At 36.8% G+C, this 27,500-nt stretch overlaps 1 protein-coding gene across 4 annotated transcripts in view; it reads right to left on the bottom strand.

The window, feature by feature from the left end:
- Positions 1–27,500, bottom strand: part of Prp40 (pre-mRNA processing factor 40) — an 874,860-nt gene that overhangs the window by 431,553 nt on the left and 415,807 nt on the right. For all 4 annotated transcript variants that reach the window (XM_068373863.1, XM_068373864.1, XM_068373862.1 and 1 more), the window contains exon 6: positions 26,847–26,965. In XM_068373863.1, coding sequence (XP_068229964.1) covers positions 26,847–26,965 — 119 coding nt within the window. The remainder of the gene's footprint in view (positions 1–26,846; positions 26,966–27,500) is intronic.

Below are 27,500 nucleotides of genomic sequence, written 5' to 3'. Positions count from 1 at the left end.
TGCCAGACCACCTCAGTAGCAGAAAGTTTGCCGTGAGTGACATCATGCAAGGCTTCTGAGGAAGGATGCAGTCTCACAGTCATCAGCATTGTACCAATGCCACAACAACTTTCAACCATCATTCACACTCAAAGGTATGCAAACAATGATCCACTCTCCTGCACAAGGTTAGGGAGGAGGGAAGGTTCTGGAGACAATCTTCTTAAAATTAGTTTTTCCTTTGTCAAAACTCGTTGTTTGCAATTAAACTGATTTGTGGTCTCCTAGAGCTCAATACCAAGTATTAATAGGTAGACTCATGCCCATTCCAGAACATTCATCTGCAACCAAGCACAACCTACAACTCACGCACAAATTCCCAATAGTATGAAATAAAACTAACAAATCCGACTCTTATTTCCTAAATGTGACTGAAGAATAATTACTGCCCTGACATTCCATTACACTGCTTCTCCTGAATGGCTTGCTTCATTTCGTCTTCCTTTCAGACTACCCTTGCAAGGGTCATGAATGTGCCTAGTATCATGCATGATGTTGTACTAGTGGGATTAGTTTAAGTAGTTTAATAAACACCCTATGCACAGAACACCCTGTAAAACTACGGATGTCATGAAATTGCATATCAGCAAAGAGCACTAGTGAAGAGGCAGTTTTTAAAATTGTGGGTTTTAGGGATGGAAATAGAATAGAATCAGCCTTTTTAATTAAGGTCATCAAGATAAGGATTGCCTCTGTTGAAAGTGACTTCTTAGACTGGGTATTTTTAAACAGACTACCTTCTGAAGACGTGAATTTCTGTAAGTAGAGTATAATATTGAAAGTTGACACTGGACAAAGGTTGCTATCCCCTAATTCTAGAGCTGTGATATAAAGATCTCGTCTTTGAATATGCTTTTTGTTAAAGGCTAGGCAATGGAGAGATCGGAGACAGGATTAGAAGACGACTTGGGATTACTGTATTGTAATTAATTCCTGGTTCCTCCAAAAGGCTGCTAGTTTACTGACTCTTCCTCCCAAAGCTAAAACTATTAAAAATATAGATTAATGTAAAAGCAATTTCATAAGAATGGAGGAGTTATCCAACCCCAGCTAAAAACTTAGGAACCCTAACCATTGACCAGGAAACCGCACGAGTAGGTGAGGATGGTCTATGCAAAGCAAAAGACTGGGTGATCACATGAAACATGTCCAAGTCCAGATCCATGTCAAAGGCATGATTGAGAGGATCTGTTAAAATCTCTTTATATAACAATACACTTGAGGGCTGGAGTTTCCTTCCTTTAAAGAGGTGGACCAAAAAGGAAGCCAAGAAGTCCAGGGATAAATGACAATGTTATTGACTCCATAGAAAAGCCATTCACTTCTTCCAAACAGATTAGTATTGCTTTGTGGGTGAAGACCTTTTGCAGCTCATCAAAAAGTAAGGTTGTGGGCTGAAAATTCTTTCTTAAAAATAATGGAAAAAATCTCAGTGTGAAGGTTAAGAGTTAGAAAGGAGGAAGCCTTCCTACTTTCTGATACAGCTGTGTAGACCAAAGTGGGTGTATTCATGGTCTCAGATGCTCAAGCAGTGGGTATCAACTAAAGCCAAGTCTCCAAGAATGGATGAAAGGTTCCACCCTGGAGTTCCCTTGGAATCTGGTAGCCCGGAGGCCCACTAATGTCCGAATCCAAAGGACCTGAAGGAAGAGCTCCCATAAGACCCTTCTTTGGAACCTGGTGACCCAAATGGTCAGCCACAGCCAAATCTCAAAGATGGAACTGGAAGGAAGCAGACGGCAGGCCAAAAGTACCTGAACAGGCTGCAACTTGCATGGGCTGATCATGAGAGCATATTGGTGCCTCTACTATTCTAGCTATCAGTGAGGTGCCTTGCCCATGATGGATTCAAGTGTACCAACCCCAGGCCGACCGGTATCCTGCTTAGTGAGAACCCTGACATGGATTTGACCTCAGCAGTGAAGTGGTCTTCGAGATGTCCCCAGGGGGATACTTTTCCAAGCATCCCAAGGGATCCTGTGAGGAACCTAACAGGAAGGCTTCTTCCTCTGCGGAATCTAAGTCATCCTCGGAACCAAAGGCAACGACATCCACTAGGACCCTATTTCTAAAACCCCTAACTGTCAAAATTCAGATATCAAGACTAAGAAGACCTCTGAAATCCTTACTGACAAATACTCAGCAGACCCTATCACTAATATAGAAAGGAGGAAAATGGTATTGGCTCTTAGGTGTTCCGCCTCAGGATCTGAATTCCGAATAGAATTGATTTACTCCAAACAAATGAAACCTTTTTCAGGGTCCTAAGCCCTCTCACAACACAATTACCCATTTATCAAAGATATTCACTTCAGTAAGACAGGTTATGGTCAATCCTTGACCCAATATCATATGACCTCATGGTTTACCAAGCCAAAGGTTATGAAAACCACTACTAAAGTGAGCCTACCATCTTAAAATATGAAAAGATCCAAATAATATATGATTCTAACATACTCTCTTCTCCCCCCCAAATACACATATCAGATGAATATGGAAGGAAAACTACCTATGAGAATGGCTAACAGACCGACCAGCCCTTTCATATCATGGCCATATACCCAACTTGGAGGAGCGCAGGAACATCTCACCTTACAATATTAAATATTCCATCACAATTATGTACATAATAATACCAACTAAAAATTAAGTTATCACAATAACCATCAACTACATGGTTATATAACTTATAAAATTGCTGTGATATGGCTGAAGACTAATCCTGCCACAAAACTAACCTTGCCCAGGTTATAACCGATAGGCTACAATTAAAGAACACTCGGTCTGGATTCAACTGGCATTAAGCCAATAAACTGAATGCAGTTACAATTAAATCTAATAATATTACCCATTAACCAAGCTAGATAGCCTCCAATGAAGTTATACTAGTCTACATATAACTATAGATACCCAAAAGTTGACCTTCCTTAGTATTTCATAACTAAATGTAACAATTGGAATTCGTTGAATAATGAAATTAAGTTACCAAAATGATACCGGCAAACAGACAAACCCCCTTTTTACCGTTGCTACAGTTATGAACTAAGCAACAAAATGTCTAGGCCCAATAATATGTAAATTAAATGTACTTAAAAAATTACAGGAAAAGTAACAAACTGACATTTGGAGGACTAAGTAACAAAAGACCATACTTGAAAGAGGAAAGACATACATGAAAGCTGAGATTATAGACCAAACCAGTGACCCACACAATTACTCGAATGGCATCGCTTAACTAAAGCATGCTTGTATTCGTTAATTAATCCATGTAAATAAAAAAAACCATGAATTTGGGTACTTGACTTAATATTGTCCTTAAAATGATCTTGAAGACACTAATTAATAAATAGGTTTTTATGACTAACGTGACAACGCGAATGGTGGTTACATGTTTGTTGTGATGGTACGCTAGAAATAATCAAAAGGATGATTCCTTTTCAGGATGCCAAGCATAACATCATTCATAGCAGAAGATTTTCAGCTACAATGATGCTTTGACAGTCTCAAATGAGCCTGATCATCCAGGTTCCTCCTAAACACACTGAGTCCATCATGCTTTGCATGTTGATATACTAGCCCAAAAGCAGGGAACAATACTTCTTTGGTAAACATCTACTGGATTCCCTGTTTTAGCCTTTCACAGGAAAATTCTTGGAGACTACACAGCACTTTAGCCCAAAAAAACAATAATTAAAGCCATCATGAGTTAACATATAATTTTAAAATTAAAATCAATTATTTCAATACTCACCTGGGATTCCTATGCTTTTCATTTAACAAAGGAAAAACTTTGACTAAAATAAAAAAATAAAAATTTTTTCCTAAGGCATGTTCAGCCCTTTGTTCCCATAGAAAAGATGAGCCAGTGAAATAAAGAAGTGTAAAAAAATTGCATCCTCTAACCACCAACCATTTTAAATCACCTTTTTTTTTACAGAATAGTAAAAAATTGTTTTAAAAAATGCATTTACCAAGTCAGAAGGCATATGGGAACTTACATGAATTCCAGTTAAAAGTTTTAAAACAACTAATTTTAGTTTTAAATTATTTTCACGCCAATGAAACTGCTAAACACATTTTGTTGTAAGGAGGGATAGTGGTACTCTATAAAAATAAAAAAAAGTCATATTTATGGCAAAACTCTAATTAACCTAAATGTTTCTAAAAACCCTGAAGTTTGTCTAAAATCTCACCACAACTAATTCAGGGTATACTGTATTCCAAGAGCTTCAATGAAGGAGGAATGAGATCAACTAGGAGAGATGAACTAAGCCAACACCTAACACCTCCAAAATCAAATTATTGCCTAACCTAAAATAGTAGATTCTGAAACAGACTATTATTGCTTTTTTAGGGAATATTTTTTTCAGACATCAAGTATATGGAATAAGGCATGTTGTATAGTACCCCAGAGAAATCTAATTTGATTATCATGATAAATAATGGAGATGTAGCTCTTTTTAATTATGAGTAATCCTAACTACATTGTCTGCATTTGTAAGGTTGACAGATGTATAATTTAAATGCCAATTCTAATATACCTATAATAACTAAAAAGCATTTCCTCATACATCTGATAACTACAGTACACATATCTAAAACAGATACCTACCTTTACGAAACTATGATAATCTCACTTGAGTTCAATAATCACTTTAGGCGGGGTGCCTAAAGTGAAAGAAATTGTGTTCCTTTATTCAATTTACTAAACATGGTAATTTTTGTAAGTGTTTTAACTGTTTTTATTAATTTCCACACACATGCCAAAAGTAACACACACAAGTAACAGAAGACCATCTTCATTTAGCATGAAAAGGAAGAAAGAGAACATAACTCTGATGCGTCATGGCATACACAGCGGAGTATCAGCTGATTAACCACTAAAGGGAGGGAAGAGTGCAAGAGCCATGATGCAAGAATCAGCAATGGTACAGATGGAATATGTAACCCAGTTAGAATTAAACCACTTTTAGGGTAATATTTTTCAAAGAGGAAAACTAAAATTACATAAAAATCTTTGTATATTCATATCTCCAACATGACTTTTCCTCAAATAATTTATTCAATCTCCATTATTTGTTATACTATTTTAAAATAAATATATCATTAGAAAAAGAAAAAAATATTTTTTGTCAGACAAAAATTTGTTTAACCAGTAAATTTTTCTTTTTTATGAAATATTAAAGCTTTAATTATGTTGATTTTTTTTAAATATTTATGAATAAGCTAAAAATATTTAACTTCTGTTCATAAAAATATGTGTATCATGCAAATTTAAAAGAATTAAAATACATTTCATTCTAAAAAAAGTGTTGGTCTGAATGACATAAAAATTAAGAGGACATAATACATTCCTAAAACAAAAGTGAAAATTATGAATTTCCAAACAAAATTCAATACATGATGGGTGGTCCCCTTAACCCTTTTACCCCCAATGGACATACTGGTACGTTTCACAAAACTCATCCCTTTACCCCCATGGACATACCGGTACGTCCTTGCAAAAAACTATTTACATTTTTTTGCATATTTTTTATAACTTTATGAGAAACTTCAGGCATTTTCCAAAATAATGAGATCAACCTGACCTCTCTATGACAAAAATTATGCCTGTTAGAGCAATTCAAAACATACATATATTGCAAAATGTTTAAAAAAAAAAACGGCTGGGGGTTAAGGGTTGGAAAGTTCCAAATAGCTTGGGGGTACAAGGGTTAAAAAACCCACTCAATACCTCTTCACTAAATATAAAAAAGAATAAGAAGAAAATTAACTATTTTTAAATTTTCCTTACTTCCACTACAGAACTGTTTTATCACATGTAGCATCACTAGGAACATACTATGATAATGGAAGCATCATACAGCACTATGTGTTCATTTCTGGAAATCTAGAAAGTTCTTGTCAAAATTATACTTCACCTCTCTTAAATAATGAGATGCAAATATAGTACAAAGTATAGCAACTCAACTCTTAACATCGTGAGCTTTGACTTCAAAATATGGCAAATAAATTTCATCTAACTGATTAAGAGTATCAATAATAAGATTCTTAAAAAATGAATATATCATTTTTGTAAAGAAGTCTTGTAGGATTATAATCAGAGCCGAAAAGGTTTTTCACCAAATCTCCCTTCTGTTATGATTTCTTTTATTATTGGACATGAAGAAATGGTTGTTTAACTTGTATGTTGATGGAGTGGTGAGAGAGGTGAATGCTCGAGTGCTTGGACGAGGATTGAAACTGGTAGACGAGAATGACCATGAATGGGAGGTAAATCAGTTGTTGTTTGCGGATGATACTGTACTGGTTGCAGATGCGGAAGAGAAGCTTGGCCGATTAGTGACAGAATTTGGAAGGGTGTGTGAGAGAAGGAAGTTGAGAGTTAATGTGGATAAGAGTAAAGTTATGAGATGTACGAGAAGGGAAGGTGGTGCAAGGTTGAATGTCATGTTGAATGGAGAGTTACTTGAGGTGGATCAGTTTAAGTACTTGGGGTCTGTTGTTGCAGCAAATGGTGGAGTGGAAGCAGATGTACGTCAGAGAGTGAATGAAGGATGCAAAGTGTTGGGGCAGTTAAGGGAGTAGTAAAAAACAGAGGGTTGGGCATGAATGTAAAGAGGGTTCTGTATGAGAAAGTGATTGTGCCAACTGTGATGTATGGATCGGAGTTGTGGGGAATGAAAGTGACGGAGAGACAAAAATTGAATGTGTTTGAGATGAAGTGTCTAAGGAGTATGTATGGATCGGAGTTGTGGGGAATGAAAGTGACGGAGACACAAAAATTGAATGTGTTTGAGATGAAGTGTCAAAGGAGTATGGCTGGTGTGTCGAAGTGTCTAAGGAGTATGACTGGTGTGTCTCAAGTAGATAGGGTTAGGAACGAAGTAGTGAGGGTGAGAACGGGTGTAAGAAATGAGTTAGCAGCTAGAGTGGATATGAATGTGTTCAGGTGGTTTGGCAATGTTGAGAGAATGGAAAATGGCTGTCTGCTAAAGAAGACGATGAATGCAAGAGTTGATGGGAGAAGTACAAGAGGAAGGCAAAGGTTTTGAGTGGATGGATGGAGTGAAGAAAGCTCTGGGTGATAAGAAGATAGATGTGAGAGAGGCAAGAGAGCGTGCTAGAAATAAGAATGAATGGCGAGCGATTGTGATGCAGTTCCGCTAGGCATTGCTGCTTCCTCCGGTGCTTTGGATGACAGCGGAGGTAGTAGCAATAGGGGATTCAGCGTTATGAAGCTTCATCTGTGGTGGATAACAGGGGAGGGTGGGCTGTGGCACCCTAGCAGTACCAGCCTAACTCGGTTGAGTGCCTTGTCAGGCTGGGAGGAACGTAGAGAGGAGAGGTCCCCTTTTTTGTTTCATTTGTTTGATGTCGGCTATCCCCAAAAATTGGGGGAAGTGCCTTGGTATATGTATGTATGTATGATGAAGAAATCTTATCACGTTACATCTGTAATAAATGAAATAGTTAATTATTACATGTTTAAAACACACGACGTAATATGTCATTGTGGATGAAGATGCTAGTGTGAGATTTGCTGTAGTCATATAAAATCATAACAGGATGTACTTTGCATCCCTCGGCAATGTAACATTTTTCTGAAACGTCAACACAAATGCATACCGTGTGAAAGATTGTGTCGTCACCGGATGCATTTGTCTTCCAAGAGACGAATGTAAAGTTTCCATATTGTGTTTAAATGCTGAGACAACTAAGCATACGATATCTGTGATATCGATAATTTAGGCAGTTCATATCTATACTTCACCTGAATTGGTCATCCGACCAAACCAGCTACACTCCTGTGATGGAGATGTTTAACACTGTTGTTTTTAGAGAATAAACCATTACAAAGTTACAAAGATGAACTTTATTTCAAGACTTAACATCTCAAACAACACATACTCAATGTGTGCTTATAACAGTAGCACACTAATAAATGGTGGCAGCGGTAAAACACTAATAAATGGTGGCAGCGCTTAAACTCTAAGAATCAGAGAAAGATTTTCAAGAAATTAATAATAATACTCTAAGAATTAGAGGAAGATCTTCAAGAAATAGAAAAAAAAAGCTGTAAAAACCAGAGAAGGATCTTCAAGAAATCAACGTTAATGAATCTACAATTTTGACTAAGTAACATAGTCCATCGAAGTCTACAACATTTGATGAATGTTATACATACAAACTGATGAACTGGATCTTCAATCAACATCCTAGGAAACCCAAGGACTGACGTTCAACGCTTACAAAACATATCCAGGAAGCACTACATTCAACGGAAAATCGGACGATACATCGCGAACAAACATCAAGAGAGAGAGAGGATGTAACGACATCACACAGAACCATATATAAGCTAAGTACAATTTTCAAATTCATTTCAGTTTGGGCAGTGAAGTGTAGTTATCACGAGTCGTTAGTCGATTATTACTGGGGTGAGTGGTTTGCTAATCTTTTATTTTACTTTCATTATAGGAAACTGTGTTCAACTCCGAATTCTCATCTAGAATTTTTTCTCTCTTTGTGCTAATTCCTTTTTCTTTCAGAAATTTACGGGAAATATCTTTGTGTTCCGTTTTCTTTCAGAAATTTACGGGAAATATCTTTGTGTTCCGTTTTCTTTCAGAAATTCTCGGGAAATGTCTTGGGATTAGTAACATTGTTTTGGGGAATTTTATTATAATCTTTGTCAGTGGGTACTTATGGGTTTACGCAGTGGACGTCTGTATTCATATAGATATTTTGATAGAATTGCAAGGGGTCGAAGAGATAGGAAAAGAAATACAGCAGTCATGACGCCCCCTGTGAGCCCCACCCCTGGACCTAGTGGCGTAGGACAGATTAATCCTCTCCCAATTGTGACGCTTGTAAATGCCAGGTCTGCAATCCTTCCTTTTCAGGGTCGAGTTAATGGGTTCTTGCCTCAAAATGTGGAGTCATGGATTTCATCCGTCGATGCCCATTTAAATGCCAAACAAATCGTAGACCCTTTTGTACAATTACAAGAAGCTAAAAGTTTTATAGATTTTTCTAAGGGGGATGCGAGTGCGTATTTAAGAGGTGTTTCATTTCAAGAAGCAGTTACCTGGGATGATTTCAAAGTTAGGTTACGCGCAGTCTATGGGGGTGAAGAAGCCTTGGATGTAGTATTAACGTTAAGAAATACACTTAATCAAGCCACTATGAATCGGCTTAATGTTATTGAGAGAGCAGCTCTCATAGCTGATAGGCTTGATGAATATCAGGATATTTTAGGTAATTCCACTTGGGTTACTAGAGATAACATCTCCGTGAAAGATTTTTTACGATTAATGCATTTAACTTGCATGACACTTATGTTGCCTGAAGCTTTAGTGCGGTGTTTTGATAAAAAGTTAACGCCTGCAAGTACGGAATTGGATGTATATAAACAGATAAAAAAACACATGGCTAAGTGTCCAGATCTCGATCCCGTGTTAACTCAAGTTCTTGCAAAGAATGAAACAAAGCCACAAACAGTGAACGTAGTTAATAATAGTCAAGTAGCGGGAATGACGTGTTATAATTGCAAACGTCAAGGTCACTTAAGCGCGGACTGCAGAACGAAATTCTGCTCAATACATAATAGTTCGACACATTCATACAGTCAGTGTTACTCACGTAAGACACAACTGAATCCCAGAAATACACAGTCAATTCCACAGTCAGTTCCATATGGAAATAAAAAGAAAAATCCTCATTTTAACAATAAGAAGAAACAACCAAATGTCAATGCAGTTCAGAGTCCGAAGCAAACAAACCCTTCTTCGAATATCGCTGAGCCTGGGTTGTCAAACCAGACCTCGCAAGGTCAGACTAATTTTCAGAATGTGCAGAGCAAAGCAAAGCAAATACCACATAGTTAACTCCACTGGGGAAGAGAGTGATGTTGGGTCAAGGTCATTCATGTCAACATCAATAGTATTGAATAATCAATTTAATGTTTTATCAGATAATTGTGAGGCAATAGATTTTCCTATGAAACACACGGCCGAATTAAGTAAAACAGTGCATGCTCCCGTAGATTTGCAACGAATTCATACAATAATAAGCCAAAATGAGTTACGACCAACCTTATATGCTGTAAATTTAGAACACAAATACTTTACGTTATTTTTTGAATCTGGTAGTCCACGTAATATCATGGATTTGAGGACACATCATTTGTTGTTTTCGAACTTTCCGATTGAAAAAACCGGAGTGAGACTCTCGGGTATAGGCAATAATGAATTAAATGTCATAGGCATAACTCATGTTCAATTCAAAGTCGGTAAACGCACGTTTGCCGATACATTTGTTGTTGTACAAAACATTGATATGTATCCAGCTGTAATTATAGGATACCCATCTATGGGAAATCAAAACATTATCTTAGCCCCTGCCAAGCACGGCGTGTATATCAAAGGGAAATTCTATAAGTCTTCTAATACCTTAAAATCAGTTTTGGATAAAAAAGAGACGACAAATGTAACCGTAACGTACGTTGAAGAACCAATAACTTGTCTCACTAATAAAGAAATAATATACGCGACCCAGCAGAATTCTCGTTCACCCGTAATATCATCTTGCACGCAATCTATCGAGCCAAATGTACCTTCGAATTTAATAGTGCAAATAAAGAAAACATTACCGGGATCTGAAATATTAATCCTTTCCGACACTTTGAAAACTAACGGATTGTCTGTCACACAAGCTATTTATACAGTAGACTCACATCAACAATGTAAAATTGAATTCTGTAATCATTTAAATAACACTTTAGTAATTCACAAAAATCAACATACAGTGAACCCTCGCTACTTCGCGGTTCGACCATCGCGGATTCACCACTACGCGGGTTTTTTCCATAACCCATATATATATATATATATATATATATATACATATCGCGGATTTTCCGGAAATTTCGAAAATACCCCGAAATCTGAAGACCCCCAAATACGATATTTTGTTACCTGTAATTCCATTAATACTGTAATTAGTAATATCTGCTCTTACTGATTGTTCATTGCATTACATATGATATATAATTCAGCACAGAAAGAAATAAAACACGAAAAGAGAATGTGATCATACGATAATACAGTACTGTATACAGTACGTAGTAAAATTAAATCGAACATGAAACGCAAATCAGATGCAGTCATACCATATTAGAATGGTGTAAGGCTGCTGATGGCTACTATACTACAAATGTAATGGATGTGCATCTTTTCCATGATTCTTTTGTATGTATACGTACGTAGTACTGCATCCAATAATATTCTTTGTTGCAAAAATCACATTTCGAATAAGCGTACGAGAGAGAGAGAGAGAGATAGAGAGAGAGAGAGAGACACACATCCTACAAAAGAATAAAATAGCATACGTAAAGCTATTACGTGTATTATTATTGTTATTATTATTATTGTTGTTGTTGTTGTTAATAAAATTATTATTGTTATTATTATTATCATTATTATCATTATTATTACTGTATTATTATCATACGATAATTCAGTACTGTATACAGTACGTAGTAAAATTAAATCGAACATGAAACGCAAATCAGATGCAGTCATACAATATTAGAATGGTGTAAGGCTGCTGATGGCTACTACTGTACTACAAATGTAATGGATGTGCTTCTTTTCCATGAATCTTTTGTATGTACAGTATACGTACGTAGTACTGCATCCAATAATATTCTTTGTTGCAAAAATCACATTTCGAATAAGCGTACGAGAGAGAGAGAGAGAGAGAGAGAGAGAGAGAGAGAGAGAGAGAGAGAGAGAGAGAGAGAGAGACACACACACACATCCTACAAAAGAATAAAATAGCATACGTAAAGCTATTATTATTATTGTTATTATTATTATTATTGTTGTTGTTGTTAATAAAATTATGATTGTTATTATTATTATCATTATTATTATTATTATTACAGTACTGTACTGTATTATTATCATTATTTATTATTATTATTATTAATACTGTACATACGGTTTGCGCGGGGTATCTTGTACTTTGAGTTGGTAACCTACGCATCATATACTGTAAGACGGGTTGTGATTGGTTCAAGCGCTGATAGATGACGAATCGGAACTCAAGTTTTGTTATCTAGCCTGTGATTGGTGTTTTGCCCTCATCTCCAACCCGCAGCATCTAGGTTCTCGCGGGCCCGGGTCGTCCACTTTCTCTTACCGCGTATCGCTGAGTAGACGTTCTCAAGTTTGTGAAGTTTAATCTGTGCTGTGTGCGACCTTTCTAAGTTGAACTTTTTGTCAAATCCTACTGTACAATGCCTCCCAAGCGTTCTGCTTCTACTAAGGCTGGTAGTGAGCCTAAACGCCACCGAAGGATGATGACGATTGCTGAGAAGGTTACGCTTCTCGACATGTTGAAAGACGGTAGAAGCTATGCGGCCGCAGCGCGCCATTTTGGAATCAACGAATCTACTGTTCGCTATATCAAGAAGGACGAGGCGAACATTAGAAAGACGGCTGCAATCACCTTTAGCAGATCAGCGAAGCGAGTCGTTACAACGCGTAATAAAACGATCGTACGCATGGAAGGTGCTTTAGCTGTGTGGATTGCCGACTGCCGGAAGAAGAACATAGCCTTGGATACGAACACCATCCGAACAAAGGCTTTGAGCTTGTATCAGAATTTTGCTGCAAAGGAACCTCAAGACGACGATGGCAACCATGCTGAAGATGATGATGATGCAGATGATCCTCAACCAGAGACATCCACTGATTCCCAGCCTCAGAAACAACGTTTTTCCGCCAGCAAAGGATGGTTCGCGAAGTTTCAGAAACGCTTCGCCCTGAAAAGCGTTTCCCTGCATGGCGAGGCTGCTTCGGCTGACCCTGCCGCTGCTGAAACTTACGTGAACCAGACGTTCAAGAATATTATCGCCGAAGGTGGATACAAGCCGGAACAAGTCTTTAATATGGATGAGACCGGCTTGTTTTGGAAGAGAATGCCGTCGCGAACTTTCCTGTTCAAAGAGGAAGCCAAAGCCTCTGGCTTTAAAGCATTCAAGGATCGCGTTACCCTCGTGATGTGTGGCAATGCTGCTGGATTTTTGCTAAAGCCGGGGCTTATTTATAAGTCGAAAAATCCTCGCGCTTTGAAAAATAAGAATAAGAATCTCCTTCCCGTGTACTGGATGCATAATCAAAAAGCATGGATTACGAAGATGCTGACCTCCAACTGGTTCCACCAGTGTTTCATCCCGCAAGTCAATGAATATCTCGTAGAGAAGGGCTTGCCATTCAAGATCCTTCTCCTTATGGATAACGCTGGTGGACACGCAACTGACCTGTCGCGTGAGGGCGTTCAGGTTGAGTTCCTGCCACCCAACACCACGTCATTAATTCAACCGATGGACCAGAGGGTTATCAGGGCGTTCAAGGCCCTCTACACGAAGAATACCTTGGCGGACCTCGTTGCGTGTGTGGATGCTGCCCAAGATGATGAGGATGAAGATTTTAACTTGAAGGCGTACTGGCGGCAGTACACCATAGCCACGTGCCTGAAGAATATTCAGAAGGCACTTCAAGAGATGAAACCTGCAACTGTGAATGCGAGCTGGAAGAAGTTGTGGCCCGAGATTGTTTACGACGACGAGGGATTTACACCTGCTGAAATCCAACACTCTGCAGTACGCAAATCTGTGCAGTTGGCTGCCATAATTGGAGGCGACGGGTTTGGCGACATGACGACTGAAGACGTCGACGAGTTGTTGGACTGCCATTCCCAGCCCCTAACTGACGCAGACCTCGAAGACCTGACGAAATCGGCAAGCGAAGAAGAGAGTGAAACCCAGGAAGAGACCCAAGAAAATGTCGAAGAAACGGGCTTAACACTAGAACGGCTTGCCAAGGTCTGCAACCATATAAAGGAGGTGAAAGAAATGTTGCAAGAGTGGGACGAGGATATGGTTCGGTCGATGCAATTCTGCAACAAGGTTGATGACATAATGACTCCCTACAAGATGCTCTTAGATCGAAAAAAGAAGCAGCGGCAACAACTTCCGATCACAATGTTCTTCCAGCCTCGCAAAAAAGAGCCAGTTCCTCCTGCTACTACGCCTTCGGAAGAAATTGAAGAAGTTGAAGAGGTGTCCCAGGAAAAGACACCTCCGTCTGAAGAGACGTAAAATACTACCTGGCTGCAGAGTAGAACACATCATCAGCTTCATCATCATTATTTCTACTGTGCAGCAAATTCATCGCCATCATCATTCAAGTTTTTCTTGAACTTCTTTCGTGGTGAGTACAGTAACAATCTTTATTTTTTACTTTAATATTCTCACATTCTAATATTTGTGCCTGTTTTATAGTTTAGTACTGTATGCAGTAAGTTAAAGGGAAGGTTTTAAAAGTCTACATGTTGTAACCTATCATATTTTTTTTGTTTAAAATTTACATTTACGTACGTAAAACAATCTCTCTCTCTCTCTCTCTCTCTCTCTCTCTCTCTCTCTCTCTCTCTCTCTCTCTCTCTCTCTCTCTCTCTCTCTCTCTCTCTCGTAAATTGTTTTCCTGCTTTGCTACGTACAGTATGTACTGTATGATTTTATATAGATACGGTAAATTATATTTGTACTAATAACATATTTTGTAAATGCTTTTACTGTAAATATCATTATTTATCACTTTCATCATGCGCGTTAAATGCCTTCTTTGTTCTGAGCATGGTTGTTTACTGAGCGTACAGTACTTTATGACGCCGTCATAAAGAAAAACATTTCATTTGGAAGTCCTAAGAAAAATAAAGTAAAACATTGGTAATAAAAAAATCAACATACTGTATAATCAATATAATCGATGCAAAAACTAACCTATACATATATGTGTACGCTAAATGAGTTTGTTTCTTCATTATGATCAGAGATGAACGTAAACAAAACATTGGTTGCCATTTTTTATCGTGCTTTTTAGGTGTTTAGGAAACGCATGATATAAAATCGCCTTTAATATTTGTGCCTGTTTTAGTTTAGGGTGCTGTAGTACATGCATTAAGTGTTCTGTACATTAAAGGGTAGTTTGTTAACAGTACTACGTACAAGGGAAGGTTTTAAAAGTCCGAATATACATGTTAAATAAATAGGTAAATATGATGTCATTACTTCGCGGAATTTCACCTATCGCGGCCGGGTCTGGAACCTATCTACCGCGAAGTTTATAAACATCGTATTCTTACCGTTGCTGAAATCAATCACTCTCAATCAGTTGCGGATGAATCCCTTTCGCAATCTATTAAAAATAAAATCAATAAAGACATTCAAGACGAAGAAATTCAGCAGAAAATTTTTGGACTTTTAACTAAATATCATGATGTTTTTTCCACTACGGATGGATCCTTAGGAAAAACAGATGTGATCGAGCATCAAATAAGGTTAAAGGACAAGCAGAAAATTATCTATGTACCCTCGTACAGACTCCCTATGAAATTCCAGAATGAAATAAATGATGAAGTAGGTAAAATGCTAGAAAAAGGAGTCATTAGGAAATCAAACAGCCCTTATAATTTTCCATTAATAGTTGTACCGAAAAAAGATCGAACATGGCGTATCTGCGTTGACTTCCGTCGTCTAAACGAGGAGACGATCCCTGATCAATTCCCAGTGCCATGTACTGACGATATTTTGTCTTTGTTAGGTCAGAATAAATATTCTATCAGTTTGGACTTACTTAAAGGCTTTCACCAGATATCATTAGCAGAAGATAGTATCCCATACACAGCCTTCAGCACAGCCAGGGGACATTATGAATTTTTACGGATGCCTTTTGGTTTACGTTGTGCTCCCATAACATTTACAAGAATGATTAACATAGTGTTTGGAGACTTGTTAGGGGATATATTGCATGCCTATATGGATGATCTTGTAATCTTTTCCAACACCTTAAAAGAACATCTACGTAAGTTAGAACTAGTACTACAGAGATTAAGACAACATAACTTAAGGGTAAAGATTAGTAAGTGTGAATTTTTCAAAACAGAATTAATATATTTGGGTTTCATGGTGTCATGCCAAGGTCTTAAAGTAGTCCATGATAAGGTGTCGGCTATACGTAACTTTCCAATACCTACTAATGTCAAGGGAATACAGCAATTTCTGGGTTGTAGTGGATATTACAGGCGTTTTATACGCTACTATTCAATAATAGCCGCTCCTTTAACTGATCTTACGAAGAAGGACATAGATTTCATATGGTCTGAGCATCATCAACAGGCGTTTAATACCTTGAAAGGTGAACTGTGTAGTTCTCCTATCTTAAAATTTCCTGACTTCGGTAAGGAATTCTTCATTGCAACAGACGCCTCAGACTTAGGAGTAGGAGGGGTATTGCTTCAGCAATATGATAAACAATTTTTCCCGATAGCTTTTTATTCTCGAAAATTGAGAACTTCCGAAAGTAAGTATGCAGTAATAGACAAGGAAGGGCTAGCTATTGTTAATTCACTAGTGCATTTTAAGTTCATAATTTACGGTTATCCCGTTAAGGTTCTTACTGACCATAAACCACTAACCGAGTTCTTTAAAGGCTTCAACCACAGCCCTAAACGAACTCGGTGGCATTTGATCATTCAAGATTTTGGCGCAAGAATCAGGTATTTACCTGGGAAAGCAAATATCATTGCGGATGCATTATCACGCAACCCCGTGTCATCTTGTTCGGAGCCTTTAGCTGAATTAATAGATATATCAACATCCATGCCTATTGTTAAAACGATATCTGAACAAGAAGATTTAGGCTGGAGCGCTGAATTATTACAGACTGAGCAAAGAAAAGATCAGAAAATAGAAACAATTATAAATGCTTTGAAAGGCAATCATAAGGAAAAGGGATATATAAAGTATAAGCAGCAGAATTATATAATCAAAGATAATATTCTGTGTAGGACTGTGACAAGGAAAACCCGCAATACACCACATGTAACTAACGACCAGGTAGTAGTACCAATCTCACTTATTTCCACTGTCCTGAATTGGTTGCATTCAAATCCATTACATGGACACCCTGGGTTCTCATTAATGTCACAGAAAGCAAAATCATTGTTTTATTGGCATACGATGCTTACAGATATAAAAAGACACATAGCTAATTGTCGCACATGTCAGGAAAACAAAGGGCATACGAAAACACCTGTCAGCCTAGGGGCTTATCCTGTGCCCAATCAACCCTTTGAAAGAATACATTTAGATTTGTTAACAGGATTTTACGAGTCAGACAGAGGAAATAAGCACCTCTTAGTAATTATAGATGCTTTAACTCGATATACAGAACTAATAGCGCTTAAAACTAAAACTGCGATCGAATGCGCTAGGAAGTTTTACGAGTGTTACATTTGTAAACATGGAATTCCACACATGATAATCTCAGACTCGGGTGGTGAATTTAATAATCACTTTCTTACCTCATTGTGTGAATTCCTTAGCATAAAGAAAATAAATACCATGATATATCACCCAGAGTCGAATGGGCTAGTGGAAAGGGCAAATAGAAAAGTTTTAAATATATTAAGAGTAACACTAGGGGGATCAGACCCCAACTGGGATATTGCAATACCGGCGGCACTGAGTACTCTGAATCATTCATATCATATATCAATTAAAATGTCACCGCATGAAGCATTGTATGGTACCCCAGTTAGAACGCCTTTCCATGTATTAACGCCTACAACTAATCTATCAAATCCTTTAAAAGAATGTATAAATGCAAGCAAAAGTCGATATGATATCCTTCGAAAGAATTTAGAAGAATCACAAATCATAATGAAAAGGAATCATGATAAAATAGCGAAGCCAACTAAAACATATACCGTGTGTGATAACGTGCATATACAGATAAATGTGCGTAAAGGACTCAATTATAAACTAACACCTAAGTTTGAAGGCCCATTTAACATTTTGGAAACATTAACGGCCAATAGGTTTAGAGTTCAAAACGTATCCCAACCCACGGATGAGAGAATAGTACCATTGGCTCACATAAGAAATTAAAAAAAAAAAAAAAAAAAAAAAGAGAGAGAGAGGGAAAGAAGAGAGGGAAAAAATTTTTATTTGTGTGATTAAAAGTTTTCTTCTTAATACAGGAGTAATTACATATATTTTTCTCGTTACAGGTTTCCAAGATGAATTTTTTGTTGTTGGGAGTGATATTGTTCGCTCAGACATTTTTCTCGTGTGGGATGAGCTCTAAAACTAAAAGTATAGATTTTAAATATGGCACTATAGTTGAAAGACAAAAAGACGTTTTTATTACATCGAGCAACGTAGTTGTAGAAGTGAATATGCAAGCAATTTTTCTTCCAGAGAATGATGTCACTAGCTTAAAAACCGCCATTTCAAGGTTTTCTGTCTCATTAGATGAGTTGCATAGAAGACATTTTCATTTGACTACAGAGAGTTCGCTTGGATCGACATTAAAAGTTGCAGAGATGCTATCTGATGACTTGCAAAATAAGACTTACGAGACAGAATCTTTGGCTTGTGACCTTTTGATGTGGACTGTAGGACACGAACATAAAGAAAGACGAAATCCATTTATTTATGCTGCATTCAACATCTTTGGGTCTATTGCAAGTTTAGGTTTAGGAATTTCCAATCGTCTTAAGATTAGTAATCAAAATAAGAAAATTGAGTTCTTGACTCATGAAGATGAATTGATTATGTCAGAACTAAGGAATCAGTTAGCTTCGATCAATCAAATTATGGATTTAGTAAATGAACATTCAAGTAATATCATTCAGATTATGGAAGTACAGGATTTGTTGGCAACGTTAACGTATCATGATTCAAAGATAGATCACATACATAACAGAATTGCACATTTCATTGAGAAATCCAAGGATTATGTAGAAGCTATCACGTTAGCAACTAAAGGTTTACTGTCGCCCCATTTGTTGCCTATAAATTACTTAAAGTTAGTTCTGGAGAACGGAAGGGATAAACTAGGCTATGTTCCTTTGTTAGGCGAATGTAGGATAGAATTTTATTACAGCCTAATTACAGAAAGCGTTGAAAATAACAAGATTAGGATTACAATTCCCTTTGATTCTTCTGATGCCTGGCATTCTTACAGGATATCACCATTTCCGACTTTCATGACGAATCACTCAAATCCAGTAATATCCAGTTTGACAGGACACGTATTGATTTCCCCAGACAAGGAAACATACGGTCATTAAAGACTTAAATCAATTAACTCACTGTTCAGACGCAATGGATAGAAAAATATGTACAGCTGACTCATTTGAATTCCATAAAAACTTAATGGATTCATGCGAGTTAGGTATAGTGCTAGACGGTGCTCTCTCCCATACAAGTGAAAATTGTCTGGATAAGCTTTATCCCTTTGACAATAATGAGTTCAATTGCAGACTGAACAATGGCTCGTGGATACGATACGACAAGGACGGCTTCAATGTATCATGCCCGGACGGATCCACGTCCTTTGCACACATCTTTGTTGCAGCAGATGGTTGTATCGGGACTTCCCCTAATTCCATGGTGACCGGGCTAAGGACAATCATCAGAGAACGAGCCTACTTCGCGAACTTCACGTGGACGTCTACAATGCCAGCACTACCTCTCCCATACAACAAACAGGTAGCCAAGCGGTTGATGAAATTGACCGAGATGGACCACCTGTCACTGACTTATAAGGAATTTCTTCACCCCATACTACTAGCAGGATTAAGTGTGACGGTGATGATATTTATCACCATGAACATCCTTGTTTGGCGTAGGTTACGGAACAGTTGGAAGCTAAAACAGAACGTTTCGCCATGTCCAGACAAAACTCCTTATTTAATTCAGTTTAAAGCCGTTTGAAAGTGGCCACCTCATTCGCTAAAGGAGTAAAATGCTCTGGAAATTGTGTGTGTACGAAAAGCAGTTAGTACGCTAGTAATATGTAATTGAAGAAATTATTGAACATTGCACTGTTAAAATACATTTGAAAAAAAAAAAAAATTGAAAAAAAAATATAAATCATTTTTTCTATGGGCATCTAATAAAATGTATAAGCCGGAATGTTAAAAAGAAAAAAAAAAAAGAAAAATAACAGAATCTATGGGCATATAATAAAATATATCAGCCCTATATATATAAATATATATATATATATATATATATATATATATATATATATATATATATATATATGTACGAAACCGTGGTACGTGTACGTACCAGGAATTCGTGTTTGTGCACTAAAATTGAATCTTTACCAAGGTAACAAATATTTTTATTAGTTACCGTATTGTGTTAATCTATGTTTCTGACAAAGGTAACAATTATTCTTTAACAAGTTACCAAATCATATGTATATCAGTATTTTTTTTTTTGGTACCATATAATCATTTGCTAGCAATGTACCATATATGTGATCTGTATTTATCATGCATTTTTTTTTCTTTGCTTTGGTAATATCTTTTCATATGCATTATTGTTATTATTTTTTTGATGTGCCTATTTGGACATTCGTCCTCATTTGCTTATGGCTAAAGTTAAACAAAGAATAATACATATATCCAGTCACACCTAGTAAACATATTTTGGCTTGTTGTTATATTTTTTTTGAAAAAATTGAGATAGCTGGCCGAGCTAATGTAATAAATGAAATAGTTAATTATTACATGTTTCAAACACATGACGTAATATGTCATTGTGGATGAAGATGCTAGCGTGAGATTTGCTGTAGTCATATAAAATCATAACAGGATGTACTTTGCATCCCTCGGCAATGTAACATTTTTCTGAAACGTCAACACAAATGCATACCGTGTGAAAGATTGTGTCGTCACCGGATGCAGGTGTCTTACTAGACTAATGTAAAGTTTACATATTGTGTTTAAATGCTGAGACAACTAAATATACGATATCTGTGATATCGATATTTTAGGCAGTTCTTATCTATACTTCACCTGAATTGGTCATCCGACCAAACCAGCTATACTCCTGTGATGGAGATGTTTAACACTGTTGTTTTTAGAGAATAAACCATTTTAAAGTTACAAAGATGAACTTTATTTCAAGACTTAACATCTCAAACAACACATACTCAATGTGTGCTTATAACAGTAGCACACTAATACATCAACCTCTTTGAGAGGACCAATGAGAAAAGTATGAGGTAACTTCTTCATTTAAAAATATTTCCTAACACTAAAACTCTGTAAAAAAATGTATTCAAAAGCACCCTTATAGATGACGCCAGCAAAAACACAGATAGGCTGCAATGCACTCACTCCTTTAGCTGAATCTGAAGCTGAATCTAAAATATACATTCTTAACAGTCAAAGATTAGGACTTATATAAAGGCTAAAATTCAGTGACTCACAAATACCATAAACATCAAATTCTACCTTATTGGACTAGGAACTGGAAACTTTTCAATAATATAATATCAATAGTTTTCCAAATAATATTTCTATCAGGAAAATCCTAACCAAAATATTGTGAAACAAAAGTCAACTTAGATCTATAATCCTTAATTGATGGAACACTAACCTTTGGCTTATCTTAAAAATTTCAAGAATTTAAAAAAATTATTACCATTATGACAAGCCAAGCAACAACCCTAGCTGAAAAAGCAAGATAATATAAACCAAAGGGGTCAAACATATGAAAATATCCCAGTGAGGAAAGGAAATAAACAATATGAGAAATAATGAATAAAAAATATAAAATATCTTAAGATCAAGAACAATGTTAAAATAGGTCTGTTATATATGAACTATGAAGAAAGACTTTTGTCACCCTGTTCAATATAAAAAACATTTGATGCAAGTTTGAAGTTTCAAAGTTCCACCAATTCAACTGCCTGATTAGGAACATCATTCCACAATCTAATCACACCTGGAACAAAACTGTAATGTTGATCCCTATGATGGAGATAGTACGGCTGTTAGAAGTAACTGCATACCTAGTGCTACATACATGGTGGTACAGTCTAGCAAGATCTGAATACAAAGGATGGTCAGAATTATCAAGAAACTCCTGCAACATGCATAAATAACTGAACGACGGTGCCAGAGATGAATATCCAGATCAGTAATAAGAAATTTTATAGACTTAGTTTTTGTTACGAATTGAGATGAGAGTAAACAGATGAAGACCAGTCAGGAAAACAATACTTAAAACAAGGTAGAATGAAAGAATGAGTTGATCACTGAAACTCTTTAAGATGAAATTGAGGAAAAGAGAGTATCTTGTTTTCTAGGCCAAACCACATATGTGTATATAGTATAAAAAGTAATGGACAAACAACATTATGGTGCCCAGCAAAACTAACTCTTTGCAATCTATTACTTGAAAATTTAATAATGATGCTAAGAAAAGTCACCAACTCCAAACCGTTTGAGTTTGAAAATAAGGTCCTCGTGATTAACGTGGTCAAAGGCACTACTAAATTTAAGGCCAATCATACAAACTTCCTGACCACAATCAAGTGATTTCTGTACAACATTGGAGATTGTAAGGGCAACACATTCTCCAAAGCTTTTGTGTAAGTTAAATTGTAAACAAGGTAACAGATTATTACCGTCAGCATACCTATTTAGACATTATGCCAAGACTCAAAAAAATTTAGATAATGTGGGAGCTATGGAATTTGGGTAGTAATCACCTGGTTAGAGCTACCACAAACACCTTTCCCTAATGAAGTAACATTACCAATTCTCCAACAAAAAGAACCTCTTCTTCCTTTGTGGAAAATAAAAGTCAATTTAGGAGCTAAGTAATCTACGATCTTTTTGTTCTACACCTCCACATCAAGGTCCGTCATGAGTGTTTTAATTTCTCAGGACCAAAATGCTAAATTAGTTAGTTTAGATGAGGCTTAGTTGTCTCTGATGCTGGTAAAATGTAACAGTAAAACACCTCGAGGAACCTCTAATGGATAGTCCATATGGTTTTGAAAACCTCTATTTCTGAGTTTAAAGGGGAGGATTTCCTAACAGCTATGGTATAGCATAAGGGGTTTTGGTGTATTTACTGTCCATGTGGTTGTTCTGCTAGAAAATAAAGGCCACGTGTGTGAACTATTTTCTCTGAGGCCAACGTTGAGCTATGAGAACCATCCTTGTATTTGTGAGTTTCAAAACTTATTGGCAACTAGACAAATCATGGCAAATTTGGGAATGCAATACAACCAATCTCACCATATGACATCCACTGCAAAAGCTAGATGATCTTGAACGGGAGAGTAATTCAGATCAAATTATTTGTTAACTGAAGTCACAAAGATGTCTATAATCAGCCTTCGCAAAATTCTCTAATGTTCAGACACAATTGTGAGAAAGGTTAATCTTAACAGTAACAACAAACCTCTCTTGCATAATAAATCTTCTTAAAACATCCGACCTCCTTTGAATAAAATGGGTAGGAATCCAGATCTGCCTGAAGGGAAAGTATTCTTAACTTGGTACATCTTTGTTTTCTTTATACAGTTAGACCTAGTTAATCGCGGTTTCTTGCTTTGCGGTTTTGTTTTTTCGCGGCCAAGGAGGAAAAAAAACATTTTTTTTTGTGATGATTGTTTACCTGCAACAGCACTGAAATGGCCAAGAACAATGCAATACCTATAAAATTAAAAATTCTCATAAAAATTGCAATAAAATTCAACCTGGGCCATGATTTCAAATACCTCGCGCTCCCTTACACTGGGAACGCTACATAACACTACCTATCTCTACAGTGTCTACACCCATCTGGTCCTAGCTCTCTCTGTACAGTGTGTATTCATTTACGGTGGTAAAAAATTACAGCTATATTTGAAATAAACCGGATTTTGATTAAACTGATGTTTCACTTAACTGTATCCAATAATAATGCATGTAATATTCACATTTTAGTATCGTATTTAAAACAACGAATTATAATCTCATGCATTGTTTACATTCAAATCAGCAGATCAAATCTGCGTAGTCCGTCGGCAACCTATATTCACTTTTACAATATTATCCAACTGATATGACCTATCATGCACATCAGTATGATATCTCCTTCATATTATTATTGTCCTTCACTTATTATTATTATGTCCTTAACCCTTTTCCCAATTTCTTCCTAAATCCCTTTCATACATTTACTTTGCTATCCCACACACATGTACAACGTATCTTTCCAACTCTTTTGATTCTCATTATTTTTTGCGATTTCATTCATCTTCTCTTTTCAAGCATTCATTTGTCATTTTCATCTTATTAATCATTTTAAACCTCTTTCTTATTCCTCATTCCATGTATTTCCATAACTATTTTTCATTCCTTCTTCTTGCATTTCCCAAATTTATTTATTTCGCTAATATATTTGAATGAGCGAAGATGTGGCGGAGGAAATGTGCTATGAGTAGGAGCTTGGCTACCAACCCCCTCCTGTCTCATCTCTTTGTCATATTGTTTTGTCCTTCTCTCTCACTGTTGTTTCCCTTAACTGTATAATATGAATGATTTGAAGTTTTCTGGCATCCTAACATCGAATATGAGAGAAAACTCTCTCTCTCTCTCTCTCTCTCTCTCTCTCTCTCTCTCTCTCTCTCTCTCTCTCTCTCTGTGTGTGTGTGTGTGTGTGTGTGTGAATGATTACAAAATCACATACAGTAATCACTTCACTATGAATTTAAGAGTGAAATCTAAAAAAAAAAATTCTTAATTTGCTATAATCACATCACAATGAATAAAAATAATTTTTCAAAGGGAAAGTACATGAAAGTGCAGTGCTTTTCTGTTATTTAGAGTGAAATACAATAAAAAAAAACCCATCAAACTTAAAAAATATTATTCTTTAATCAGCATTCAAATAAATAAACATGAAAATATGTTATAATAGAATAGGCGTGCATGTAAATCAGAAGGTGAAAAACCTTGTATGCAGCTACTGAAGGGGGATCCAAGGCCTCATAAGGATTAAAAGGTCATCTTTTCCAAAATAAAGGATGTGGAAGTGAACAAAAGTTATAGCATTTATATCTATCTATTAACCAAGGTACTTCGCCCAATTTTGGAGGGTAGCCAAAATCAAACAAAGGAACAAAAGGGGACCTTTCCTCTCTCCGCTCCTCCCAGCCTGCTTTTATGGATCTGGAGAAAGCGTATAGAGTTGATATGGAAGTGATGCGGAATGTGATGAGGTTATATGGAATTGGTGGAAGGTTGTTGCAAGCAGTGAAGAGTTTCTACATACTGTATGTAGTAAAGCGTGTGTTAGGATAGGAAATGAAGTGAGGAGTGGTTTCCAGTGAGAGTGGGGCTGAGACAGGGATGTGTGATGTCGCCATGGTTGTTTTATTTGTTGATGAAGTGGTGAGAGAGGTGAATGCTCAAGTGCTTGGTCGAGAATTGAAACTAATAGACGAGAGTGATGAATGGGAGGTAAATCAGTTGTTGTTTGCGGATGATACTGTATTGGTTGAAGACTCGAAAGAAAAGCTTCGTCGATTAGTGACAGAGTTTGGAAGGGTGTGTGAGAGAAGGAAGTTGAGAGTTAATGTGGGTAAGAGTAGGGCTATGAGATGCACAAAAAGGGAGGGTGGTACGAAGTTGAATGTCATGTTGACGAAGTAGATCAGTTTAAGTACTTGGGGTCAGTTAGTGCACCAAATGGTTGAGTGGAAGCAGATGTAAGTCAGAGTGTGAATGAAGGATGCAAAGTGTTGGGGGCAGTGAAGGGAGTGGTAAAGAATAGAGGATTAGGCATGAATGTAAAGAGTTCTGTATGAGTAAGTGATTGTACCAACTGTGATGTATGAATCGGAGTTGTGGGGAATAAAAGTGACGGAGAGACAGATATTGAATGTTTGAGATGAAGTGTCTGAGGAGTATGGCTGGTGTATCTCATTTAAATAGTTAGGAATGAAGTAGTGAGGGTGAGAACGGGTGTAGGAAATTAGTTAGCAGCTAGAGTAGATATGAATATGTTGAGGTGGTTTGGCCATGTTGAGAAAATGGAAAGTGGCTGTCTGCTAAAGAAGGTGATGAATGCAAAAGTTGATTGGAGAAGTACAAGAGGAAGCCCATGGTTTGGGTGGATAGATGGAGTGAAGAAAGCCCAGGGTGATAGGAGGATAGATGTGAGAGAGGCAAGAGAGCGTGCTAGAAATAGAAATGAATGGCAAGCGATTGTGACACAGTTCCGGTAGGCCCTGCTGCTTCCTCCGATCGCCTTGGTGACCGCGCAGGTAGCAGCAATAGGGGATTCAGCGTATGAAGCTTCACTAGTGGTGGATAACAGGGGAGGGTGGGCTGTGGCACCCTAGCAGTACCACCCAAACTCGGCTGAATCCCTCTTCAGGCTAGGAGCATTCATGTTAAATCAAATAAAAAATGCTTCCTTCAAATCAAAGAAAAAAGTTAGTTTTTATGAACACAAATGAGTCACTAAAAATTGGAAGCACCATACAATTACACACAGGTACTATTACGGAATATTAATAATGATAAAACTTCTTCATACTTTACCTGGTATAAAACAAAGCAACAAGATATAGAATATATTTTAAAGGATCAGTTACAAGTAGGCAATTTCTGCAGTAGAGCCCTTATAAATCGAAGGTCATTCCTTATACCTAAATAGTTAATTATCACTAATAATGAGACATCAATTTAGAAATGGCATAAAGTGATGTAACCTACATAGTTAATTATCACTAATGAGACATTAATTTAGTAATGGTGTGAGATGAAGTAAAAATCTGGATCAAAGTATAAGTAAAAATTAGATTAAAATTCCAAGTACTGTATCAGTAACAATTCACACATCCAAATTTAAAATAGATTCTTACCTTTAACAGCTGTGGGCACTTGAATAGCAGCAAGAGTTGCTGCCATTGCTTGATCAAGGGCTGATGGGGGTTTTTTCTTCTCTTTGCTTTCCTTAGGACTGCTTGAGTTCACTTTACTCCTGAAATGCATTAGCCTATCAATAATATCTGTTGTTCAAATAACTGCTACAGATAGAATTATATATTCAAGAAATTTTTACTTTTTCCTCTTCTAAGAAATAATCTCCTAGTATTTCATTATGATTAGGAAAAGAACATTTACTAAAAGAAAAACTATCAGGATGCATAACTTTAATTTGTTGTACCACAAGTGGATGCATGCAAGGCATTCTCTGTTTGCTCTTCCTGATAGTGTGTGGGCCTTGTGTATGTGTCATCTCCCTGGGAATAAAATACGATACCCAGTGTAGCAATAGAGAACTACTCTATTTATAACCATGTTGGGCTTGAGCCTATGAATGAAATCAATAAACCATTCTGAAAACTGGGAATACTTCAACCCTCTTACTAAAATACACACTAAAACCGTATATGCTGCAGCATATCAAGAAAGGTTGAAAATGGCATATGACAGAGTGAAAGTAAGAAAAACTGGTAATTTAGAGGAGGAGTGGAAGTTAGTAAAAGAAAATTTTGTTGGGATTGCACGTGATG

Source organism: Palaemon carinicauda, chromosome 5, assembly GCF_036898095.1.
Source record: "Palaemon carinicauda isolate YSFRI2023 chromosome 5, ASM3689809v2, whole genome shotgun sequence".
Taxonomy (NCBI): Eukaryota; Metazoa; Arthropoda; class Malacostraca; order Decapoda; family Palaemonidae; genus Palaemon; species Palaemon carinicauda.
The sequence above is the reverse complement of the archived record's forward strand: the minus strand, read 5'-3'. Positions and strand labels throughout refer to the sequence as shown.